The 11,323-nt window shown below is 50.8% G+C and overlaps 2 protein-coding genes across 2 annotated transcripts in view; one reads left to right on the top strand and one right to left on the bottom strand.

The window, feature by feature from the left end:
• Window positions 1-2,857, top strand: part of FAM69B (family with sequence similarity 69, member B) — a gene marked incomplete at its 5' end in the record, with an annotated part of 4,881 nt that extends 2,024 nt beyond the window's left edge. The window contains 3 exons of the mRNA XM_009084856.1: window positions 628-735; window positions 881-1,057; window positions 1,635-2,857. Coding sequence (XP_009083104.1) covers window positions 628-735; window positions 881-1,057; window positions 1,635-2,447 — 1,098 coding nt within the window. The remainder of the gene's footprint in view (window positions 1-627; window positions 736-880; window positions 1,058-1,634) is intronic.
• Window positions 2,858-11,028: 8,171 nt separating this feature from the next.
• The window catches only part of MRPS2 (mitochondrial ribosomal protein S2), a gene marked incomplete at its 5' end in the record, with an annotated part of 1,496 nt that continues 1,201 nt past the window's right edge, over window positions 11,029-11,323 (bottom strand). Inside the window, one exon of the mRNA XM_009084855.1 lies at window positions 11,029-11,323. This exon is cut by the window's right edge and continues 237 nt beyond it. Coding sequence (XP_009083103.1) covers window positions 11,029-11,323 — 295 coding nt within the window.

The following is an 11,323-nucleotide window of genomic DNA, read 5'->3' as shown; positions in this document are numbered from 1 at the left end:
CCACAGTTTGTCCCTGTCCCTGCCACTGCCTGGACCAGGGCCAGCCTATCTCACAGCAGGGGCTGCTGCTCTGCTCTCAGCCTCTGCATCCTCTTCCTCACCCAGCTCCACTCTGCTCTCTCCTCCAGCCCTGGAAGCTTTCCTAACCCCTGGATCTGCAACAGGAGCTGTCCCTGCAGCAGTGCAAAGGGTCCCTGCCAGCCCAGCCCTCTGTGCCTAATGCACTGAGATATTCCCAAGGGGCAGTAGAAATGTTCGGAGCTTAGTGCAGAGTTGATTTTGGGCTGAGATGTCTTTGGAAAACAGTGGATGGGGAGTTTGGGGATGCTGGAAGTGGCTGGGCTCTTAGTAACTGGCACATCTCCCTGATGAAAGTCTGAGCATGAGGCTCTTTTCCATCCCAACATGTTGAACTGGCTAAAATGACCAGTGAGGTGCACATGTGACCCAAAGCCACCTGCACACTGTGCCAGCACCACATAGGAGCCTGGGAGGGTCACACACCCCCAGCCTGTGTGCTTGAGGTGATCCATGAGCTATGAGAATGAGTCTGGATTTATCAGACTTCTTCATGTGAACACGAAACTGCCCCTGCTGAGCATTTCTCTCTCTCCTTCCCCTCCCCAGTGTGACCAGTACAAGAAAGGAATCATTTCTGGCTCCACGTGCAAGGACCTGTGTGAGGAGCGCAGCCTCCTCTTCCAGCACTGCCTCTCCTCCTCTCCCACCCAGCAGGTAAGTCTGTGTCCCCTCCACCTGGGAAATTCCTCCTCCAACCATCCACCTGCTGCTCCTCACCCCACCCTGGTGCCCATCCCCAGAACAAACCAGAACCCAGTTCCCTGCACTGGCTGTTGCTGTTGCCCACCCTGTGCTGCAGGTTTACAGAGGGCTCTGGAGGGACAGGGAGGTGATCATCAAATGTGGCATTGGAGAAGTCCTGAGGGCAGACAGCCGCCCGGACTCTGTGCCCAGGAGGGATGTGGTGCTCTTTGACAAACCCACACGAGGGACATCGATGGATGAGTTCAAAGAAATGCTCCTCAACTTCCTGAAGGTCAGTGTGGGGGTCCTGCGTGACCCTGTGGGGGTGGGATACCACCTTCCTTCCCTGGGATACCTTTCCTTCCCCTTGAAGGAGATCTCTGGCCCACACTCTCCCACACGCTGCTGGGAGCCAGGCAGGGCTCTGTGCCATGTGCTGGATTAGCTGAGAAAAACCTCCATTCTCTCCCAGGAGTTCTTATGTGTGAGATTTCAGTAGCAGCAACCCTGGAGGCCTCTGTGCCATGGCTGTGCGTGGCATGGGCAGAGCTGATTCACAAGTGGCCCTGGCAGTGCCAAGACCATCACAGCACTTACCCCTGTCAGGGCTGGGGGTGAGGTGGCAGCAGTCCTTGACCTTTGCTCCCAAAACCTTGTTCCTGGCTGGGCCTAGAGCAGCCCTGAGGCTGCTAAAATTCTGCTGGGGCTGAATCTGTGCACACAATGTTATGGCACTGGACCTGCTGGAGCACAGTGGCTGTTTCCTCCTCTCCCCAGCTCAGTTCTTTGCTCCCCCAGTTTGGTTTTGGGATATGACACCTGAACACAGAGCTATGAGGGTCTGATGACACTTCTTGTCCCATTTGCAGTCCAAGCTGGGAGATCAGCCATCCCTTCCAGACTTGGTGAGCCGGATCATCACCATGGCAGATGTGAACCACGATGGGAAAGTATCTTTAGCCGAGGCCAAATCCATCTGGGCGCTGCTTCAGCTCAACGAGTTTCTTCTCATGTTCTCCTTGCACGAGAAGGAGCACACTGCCAAGCTGCTGGGGCACTGTGGGGACCTGTATGTCACTGAGAAGATCCCCCACACCTCCCTCTATGGGGTGGATGTCCCTCCCTTCCTCCAGTCGCTGCTGCCTTCGATTGTCCACCAACTCATCCACCAGTGGTTTGCTCCAGCCTGGCCGCGGCGGGCGAAGATCGCCATCGGCCTCCTGGAGTTTGTGGAGGAGATCTTCCATGGGACCTATGGGAACTTCTACATCTGTGAGACCAACTTCAGGAACGTGGGCTACAATGACAAGTACGACTTCAAAATGGTCAACCTGAGGAAGGTGGCGACGGAGATGACAATCAGAGGTTTCCTCAAGGGCCGTCACTGTGAGCAGAACGTGGACTGCACCTACGGGCAGGACTGCATGGCCACGTGTGACAAACTCATGAAGCAGTGCAAAAGTGACATGGTGCAGCCCAACCTGGCCAAGGTGTGTGGGTTGCTGCAGGACTATTTGCTGTATGGAGCACCTCTGGAGCTGAAGGAAGAGCTGCAGAAGCAGCTCCGAACTTGCATGACCCTGAGCGGCCTGGCCAGCCAGATGGAAGTGCACCACTCCCTCGTGCTCAACAACCTCAAGACCTTGCTCTGGAAGAAGATTTCAAACACCAAATACTCCTAATGGGGGATGCAACAGCCTTGGAGTTTAGAATGTGCAATCATGGAGCCAAGTCCAAGGGTTGAAGGCCTGTTTTTCCATCCTGTCCCCGCCAAGGAAAAATACACCCTGCACAGGGAGTTCAGCAGAGCTGCAGCCCTTTCTCCATGGAAAACCAAGCATCATGACTTCCACTCCCAGCAGGATCATCAATCAGTCAGCAGGCGAGTGCTGCAGAGCTGGGACACCGGGCTGGACAGGCTTGGGGGAGGAAGATGCCATGGGAAGGGATAAGGAAGCAGAGCCCAGCTGGATGCATCTAACTGTTTCTTGATTAACAGGAAAGCAGTGCCGAGCGATGGGAATGAATCATTCATGCTGTACTTGTCACATCTTCTTTTGATGAACATCTCTAATGTAAATAAACAGCTTTTACGTGAATCACACCAGTACATCAATAGCCAAACAGCAGCCTGTTAAGTACCAGCTTGTTTGTGATCTAAAAAGGAGGAAAAGGTAGGTTTCCTTATTCAAAAGTCTCTCCTTGAGTGTCTGAGTCATCTGCCATCAGATGCAGCTGGAACATAGGAAGCAGATAAGGAGTCTGTTCTGCAGCAGAGAATCCTGGCAGTTCTTTGGTTCTGTTTTTAAGTGCCTCACCCTGACAGTGATGCCATGGCTTGTGTGAGGCTCCCACCTGGATGCTCCTGCCCCCAAATTGACAGCACAGGCCATTCCCTCATGCCTTGGCTTTGGAAGCATCTGAGGCCAAGGATAGCTTAAAGGCAAAGGGCTAAACACGAACAGTTCTGACCCGTTAATGTGCTCCGTGTGTCACTTCCCACCACACCCAGGGCAGGGATAAACCAACCTCTCCCTTTAATTCTCCTAAAACTAAGCTGGGCTTGCCCTGCAGAGGCTGAAGGTTAATACCAGAATAATCCAGTGCTTCTCTCATTATTAAAATGAATTTCCAGGCAAGCTTGCAGCAGGTCTCAAGACATTTATTTGGCTGTGTATGTACTACCAGAGCTCTAAGTGGAGTTGTTTCCTTTAAATGCTCAATTATAGCAATCTTAAAAACTATGGGTAGGAAGAGCTTGTATGAACTCCCCCAAGGTTGTTCTGCTCCCAGCTGCTGCTGGACCGTGTGCTGGTTCTCCTGCCAGCAATTGCTTAGTGGATTGTGCAGCTGATGTACAACCACAGAAGAAAACACACCTGACAGTGTGGGAAGGAATCAGCAGTGCCACAGCTGCAAATTTAGGAGCCCTTTGAGGAGTGAGATCAGGATTTCCTTCTGTTAGTGCCATAGGATCAGCATCACCTCTCACTGGTGTTTATGGAGAGATTTTTTCTGGTGGCAGCAGTGCTCCATATCCAGCATGGAGCTGGCAGAGCTCCCTCCCTGCTGAGGAGTTGCCTTTGCAGTGTAACTCATCCATGGAATGGTTGAGCATTTATAAGGATTCTCTGAAGGGTGAGAAGTTCCTCAGCCCCTCAGAGTCACCCTGGATTGGGTGTGGACGCTGCCAAGGTGACAGGGCCCTAAGTGCAGGTGCAGATCACCTGCATGTGGGGAAGGTAAGAGCTGGAACTGACTGGAATTCAGTAATGAGGCTCCACACAGCTCCTCATCCATTGTCCTGCATCCCCATGGCAACCAGCTCCACTGGCAAATTAATTTCCTTCTGCTATTAGCAGAGGAATCCGACGCCAATGCCAAATTCCCTCCTCAGGTCTTCAGAAAAGCCATTTTTCACACTCCCCTCTGTTATTTACTAGTCAATTTTGTCCAGATATTCCAACTAAACCCCACTGCTCCCTTCCAAAAAGCAGTGTTAAAGCAGCAGATCAACACCTGGAAAAGTGGGGAAAGCCCTTTTCCTCCTATATATCAATCTCTGAGCATTTATGAGGTTTCAAGGAGCCCCTGAACATGCCAGAACTGGCCCTGACAGCTTTATGAAATAAAGACACTCCTGACAACAACTGTCACATCACATCATTAATCCACACATCCCACGGCACAGGACATTCCCAGGAATCACTCATGACTCACACACCCTGAAGAGCACTGAGTTTTTGCTCATCACTAATGAAAAGCACAATGTGTGTGCAGCCACGTGCTCAGGGTTTACAAACCACACTGGAATATGGGGGAGAAATGAGTAAAGGCAAAACTATCCAACACCCACAGCTCCTCCAGCAGCTGGAAACAAAGCCAGGAGGACAACCTGATCTCACTGGATGCTGCTGCTCTTGCAGCACAGCAGATTTGTGCTCAAGGGGATGGAAATAAGCAGCAAAGACTTCTAAATGTCATTGTTTGAAGTCTAAAACCATCCCCAGTGCTCAGATCCATAAATAAACCCTAGAATGGTTAAAAAATAGCACTAGTTGGGGTGCTACAAATACCCAAACATAAATCATGTCAGACTTGATGGAGGTGGTATCTTTATTTAGGGTTTATTTTAAATCCTTCTTAACCACGTAGAGAAAACACAGATGATCAAGTTTTGGGACTCTTCAGATCTCAGGACACAGATGCTGCCTATCACTTCTTCTGCTGTAGCAGATTCCTCCTGGTTGTTAGGTTAGGAATTCTGAACCTCAAGGCATGATCTGCAAATAAAGAAAAAAGAACCAGGATGTCAGCCAAGTTCAAACACAGCCAAGAAAAGGGAGCAGTGATGTCAATACTAAAGAGCTAATTAACTCCTGCCACTCAGGCTCTGCTGTCCTCATTTGTCTTGGGATTGTCCAAAGGTTTTTCACATCCCAGAGGAAATAAGAAACTTCATGAAGTGAAAATACAGTTTAGGACAGTCACTATCAGGGCTGAATTAACTTTCAGAGAGGGATTTCCTCAGCACCCATCAGCTGCATTCCCTGAACCACGGGAACATCCTAACCTGCCCTTGCTGTATTCCCTGCCTGCAAACCTCAGGATCCACAGCAGTGACAAGAGGCAGATGGCAGGGACACAGACCAATTTAGAAATTCTCTGCTGTTCCATCAAAAAAGGTTTTGGAAAAATACCTGCCTGGGCACAGGCACTCAGAAGTGTGTAGGAAAGGGCTAATTTAAGGGCAGGATAGCTGGAGCCTGCTCTGGGCCATTCCTTCACTCCCTAAAAGTCCAGGATGAGTTTGCCAACCTCAGTGCAGAGCCAAGCTATTAATAGTGCAGGGAAGGAAAGGTTGGGCTTATTCCAGTGTTCAAAGCCATGACACAAAGCAGTTCTAAATGCTGAAGGGCTAAGTTATGTGCAGAAAGATTTTTAGCTTCTCTCAGAACCATTTTCACACAAAATATTTCTCTTCCACAGCTGAGAGCCAAGTGTTCTTGCAGTAAATCAGTATTCCTGGCCCAGGAGCACTGCTCAGTTTGGGAAGATGGTTCAGAGCTACTGTTAGAGTAGGAGAATGATAAGTTATTCTGTGCCTCACACAGCAAAGTTCTAAAGAGGCTCATTAGCACTCACTGCCCATGCAGGACCCCTGATGGGAGAGAAACCTGATGAAAGCCCCCAGATATGGACTTCAGGGTTGAAAGAAGTCAGGAAATTAACTAAGAGAGTCACATCTTAAGGCATAACCATACCCCAACCTCATTAGCATTCCTTTCCAAAGCCAGTGCTGGGAGGCACTGACTTTCCCCAATCAAAGGGCTCACTCTGCAGCCACCCACGTGCTCGTGGCACCTCTGGCCCTGCTAATGCCCAATTAATGAGGACATTTCCCACCATTTAGCACTGCCAGAGTCTGTTACTCACTGTAAAGCCTCAAGAATTTCACATTCTCTCCATGGCCAGAGCTTCTCTGGGTGTTTTCAGAAGAGGTTCAGGTGTCACATCCCCCCAGAAAGGAGTGACACAGCTATAGGATAGCTGTGCTCCCTCACTGCCCCTCTGCCATCATGACAGCACATCAACACAGCAGAAACCAACTGAAAACTCATACTGTGCTCAATTAAGTTGTGTTTTTGCTTTTTGCCTGCTGTGTTACCAGCCAGTACGTGATGCAGGAGACAAGTGAGATCTTGTCTTGGGAAACAGGGCCAACCACTCCACTGTGGCACTTCCTAAAGTTAATTTAGAAGGATTGTAAAAATACTTCAGGTTTTAGCATTAAAGATTGCCTTGAGAAAAGATAAATATCTTTTTCTTGCTTGCTCCATCATGTCTAAGACATCATCTCATTATCTTGTACATCTGTGGCATAAATATCATTTCAGCAGAGTTTTGTGTCACTGCAGCAGCACCAGAGCTTGTTTGGAGATGTCTTGCCCTGACAGAGCTGCCCCTAACAGGGGGCACTTTGGGAGCTGAGAAAGGCAGTTTGAGGAGGTGAAATAAAGTTAATCAGAAGTGTTTAAGATTGCCAAGGATTTCTTCCCAGATACTCACTGCTTTGGTAACAGAGAAATGACCCAATACCCACCTTCAGCATTCCAAGCACATTCCAGAGCTCAGCTCTGCTCTCAAAGTACCTGTAAGAAGGAAAAACAACTTCAGTTTGGGTTTTTGCCCAGGTATGGAGTTGGTTTTGTTTGTTTTGTGTGTGTTTCTTCACCTCAAAACCAAACATCATTATAAAGTTCATTTCAGGAGATGCTGATTGCACCTTCTGCTCAAACTTTCCTCAGGCTGTATTTTCCTCCACATGCTAAATCCACACCCAACTGCTTCCAATCATGCCAATATTTTGGAAACAAGCCAAACCCGTTTTCCCTATCTTTACTCCTAGGTGCAATTCTTGCTATCCAAGGCAAGAACTGTGCCCTTTCCCCTGTGAAAGGGCACAAGTCAAGGTGCCCCTTCCCAGGCAGCACTCAAGGTTATCTCACAGGTCAAGAAGGGCTGTGGAGGGTAAAAATAGACTTCAGGAGTACAGCTGTCACTTCTATTTGTCCTTGTGAAGAATAAGGAAGGACCTTCCCCTGATGCAGTTAAAATTGGCATCATTTGAACTGCTCTTCAAAGAAATTTTGCTCCACCTTCCCGTGATTCTCTGGAGAGGGCTAAGTGTGGAAACAAGGCCAAGGGACTCATCTCTGAGCAGTTCCAAGTTTCAGGTACAGGAAATGTTTTCATCTCTGGCCTCTAATGACACTAACATGCAGAGAGGGCAAATCTCCAGGATTTGGGGCTACTGGAGAAAGTACTGGAGTTTGCCATTCCTCATAAGGGCATGTAGAAACAGGGTCAGCTCTGCTGCATCCTTCACCACAAAAAAACCCAACCAGGCAAAGCAGTAACTCAATGTCAGGTTGTTGAGCAATCCTGAGAGCTCACAGAGGTCAGAGCACCAGGGAAGACATCGCCTTTTGCTCTCTGCCACCGAATGACACACACGTGGCACTGCAGCCACGAATGCAACACGAGCTGGGGCAGGGGCTGTGCTGGGACCTCACACTGCCAGGGCTCACCTTGGGGCTGGGACACCTCCTGGGCTGCCAGGCACGTGGCTTCATCTGGAAAAGAAGTGGAAAATACATACTTAGGCTTGCTCCAAAGCCTGGACGTACAGGTACTGTTCACTGGCAACAGGAATTGGGAAGAAATAAATCTATCACATGCATATGTCTTAAAGGCAATTAAAAAAATCTTGTTACCAGCTGGTTTGTTCCTCATGTCAGGCTATCAATCACTCTGAGTGCTCACGGGGTGCAGAGCAAACGAGCGTAGAACATAGCCTGTCTCTCTTGCCACCTAATGACACAGAGATGCCACAGCAGCCATCCCTGCAACGCCAGTGGCAGGTTGGGAAACACCCAGGAAAGATGATAAAAGGTATTTAAGGGTGGATTCTACACTCCTGAGTGTCCAGGCCAGGCTGGATAGGACTTGGAGCAACCTGGGCTAGTGGAAGATGTTGCTGCCCATTGTAGGGAGTGGAACAAGATGAATTTTAAGGTGCCTTCCAAGCCAAACCATTGCATGACTCTACAGTGTTTTTAAGGACAGGATTGCATCATCTCTTGGAAAGCAGCATTTGGTGCACATGGACATATTAACTGTACTTAGAGAGTTGCTTGGGCAGTCTGTGTGTGAAGCATCACTTACCCTTCATCTCTGAAGGTGCACAACCTTTGCCACTTCATTTTTGTCTGGTGCCAAGCTGGAAAGAGACAAATAAAGGAAAAATTCAGTTAGCAATAAGCTAATTGCATTACCACCTTTTCCTTTGTGTGTGTGAAATGCACCGTTTAACAGCAAACGAAAGAATTAAAACAGAATGAGTTTTTTCTAAGGATTCATTTTAGCTACTCGAATCGTTATAAAATTCCCTGAAAATTGAGGCATCCTCCGATTTTCCTTGTTAAGAACAAAGAAGGATCTTCCCCTGATGCAGTTACAACTGGCATCACTTGAACTGCTCTTCAAAGAAATTTTGCTGCACCTTCCCTCAAATATCCTTGTTAAGAATAAGGAAGGACCTTCCCCTGATGCAGTTAAAACTGGCATCATCTGAACTGCTCTTCAAAGGCCTTACTGAATTAGAAAATTGAGGCATCCCTCAATTTTCTCTTCTCCTTGAAAATTAGTACATATATAAATACTAACCCTAATAATCGCTGTTGATAAGTTCATGCCATACCCAACTCCCACGTGGCAGCGCACGGAGCTCCCGCGGGTCCTTCCCGGCTGATCACACCGCGTGGCTGAGCGTGGCCGCTGCACCCGCAGTTACATCACCTTCCTCCTCCTCCTTCTCATCCTCCTCCTCCCGCCGGCCCCGGCGAGGCCGAGAGCTCAAGGATAACTCTCGGGGAGCTTTGGCACAACATGATTTGTTGGCCAGCAGTGCAGCGGCCTCGGGTCGGGGTCGGTGCCAAGGAGGAGCTGCGCCAGCTCCCTCCGCGCCTGCCGCCGCCGCCGAAAGGGCGAGAGAGACGCTGAGTGCGCTTTATATAGCGCAGGGGGGCGGCACGAGCGGAGCATCAGCCCCGCAGCGCCCCCTGCCGCGCCGGAGGACACGGGGTGGGCATGGGATGGGCACGGGATGAGGGGGCATGGGATGGACAAGGGATGGGCATGGGATGGGGCATGGGATGGACAAGGGATGGGCATGGGATGGGGCATGGGATGGACAAGGGATGGGCATGGGATGGGGCATGGGATGGACAAGGGATGGGCATGGGATGGGGCATGGGATGGACAAGGGATGGGCATGGGATGGGGCATGGGATGGACAAGGGATGGGCATGGGATGGGGCATGGGATGGACAAGGGATGGGCATGGGATGGGGCATGGGATGGACAAGGGATGGGCATGGGATGGGGCATGGGATGGACAAGGGATGGGCATGGGATGGGGCATGGGATGGACAAGGGATGGGCATGGGATGGGGCATGGGATGGACAAGGGATGGGCATGGGATGGATATGGGATGGGCATGGGATGGGCACTGGATGGATATGGGATGTTCACGGGATGGACAAGGGGTGGGCATGGGATGGACATGGGATGGGCATGGGATGGGCATGGGATGGGCAGGGCATGGGATGGATATGGGATGGGCATGGGATGGATATGGGATAGGCATGGGATGGATATGGGATGGGACACAGGATGGACAAGGGATGGGCATGGGATGGACAAGGGATGGGACACAGGAAAGGATACAGGATGGACATGGGATGGGACACAGAAAGGGACAGGGGATGTGACACAGGATGGACACAGGAAGGGACATGGGAAGGGACACGGGATGGACAAGAGATGGGATACAAGATGCACATGGAAAGGGATAGGGGATGGGCACGGGATGGACAAGAAAAGGGACATGGTATGGACAGGATGGACAAGGCATGGGCACGAGGTGGACACAGGTTGGACAAGGGATGGGACACAGGATGAACATGGGAGGGACATGGGATGGACATGGGATGGAGATGCAGGATGTGACATGGGTGAGGAACGACAACACCTGCCCAGGGTTTTTCCCCACGCTGCAGGACTGCCTCAAGGCCTTCCATGGAGGCACAGGGTGTGCTATGGGATGGATTTCTCTTTCCTCAGCTGTCCCTGGAGTCTCCTGCTTCTGCTGGTGGCAGAGGTTGGGCTCCAAGTGTGACCCAGGACAAAGTGGGGACTCTCCAGCCTCGTGATGCACCAGCTACCCTGCACCATCCCCACATTGGGGACACCCTTCACCCCTTTCCTTCCCATCTCTTGACCATAAACACTTGCCAGACTCCCCTGGCACTGCAGACTCCCCTTCCCATTTCACAACGGAAGAAACAAAAAGGGATCACAGAGATAAATCCTTTTATTTGCCAAGAAGAGGCACAAGATACAAGTGGTTTCAGGTGAATCACAAGCTCAGCAATGGGAAGGCCACAGGACAGTGGCACCTCCTTGCAACAGGGACAAACCCAAGGACAGGACCAGGGTCTGACCTGGCTCCACCTCCCCTTGCAACGCTCTGGACAATTTGTTTTTGAGCTCAAGACCCTCCATGGCTGTGACCATTGTGGTATCTCCATGCACAGCAGAGCTGGGGGGTCCCTTCCACAACCAGCCCAGTTCTGCTGACAGCCGGTGCTCCGGGTCATTCCCAGCAGGACACCCATCACTGAGCCATCCCTAGGCCTCTAATTGCCCTCAGCTTTGCTCCTCAGCTCCTCAATGGCCTCACTCTGCTTCCTCTTGTCCTTGGCACGGATGATAGCCATCCTGAAGAGCTTACAGTAGAGCTCCATGGCCGAGGGGCTGTCATCATTCCCAGGGATCGGATAGGTGATCAGACAAGGGTTGCAGTTCGTGTCCACCACGCCCACGGTGGGGATGTTCATCTTGGCGGCGTCTCGGATGGCCATGTGCGGCTCGAAGGCGTTGTTGAGGCTGCTGAAGAAGACGAGGAGGTCGGGCAGGCGGACGCCGGGCCCA

The sequence above is a fragment of the Acanthisitta chloris genome, unplaced genomic scaffold, assembly GCF_000695815.1.
Source record: "Acanthisitta chloris isolate BGI_N310 unplaced genomic scaffold, ASM69581v1 scaffold15781, whole genome shotgun sequence".
Lineage (NCBI taxonomy): Eukaryota > Metazoa > Chordata > Aves > Passeriformes > Acanthisittidae > Acanthisitta > Acanthisitta chloris.
The sequence above is the reverse complement of the archived record's forward strand: the minus strand, read 5'-3'. Positions and strand labels throughout refer to the sequence as shown.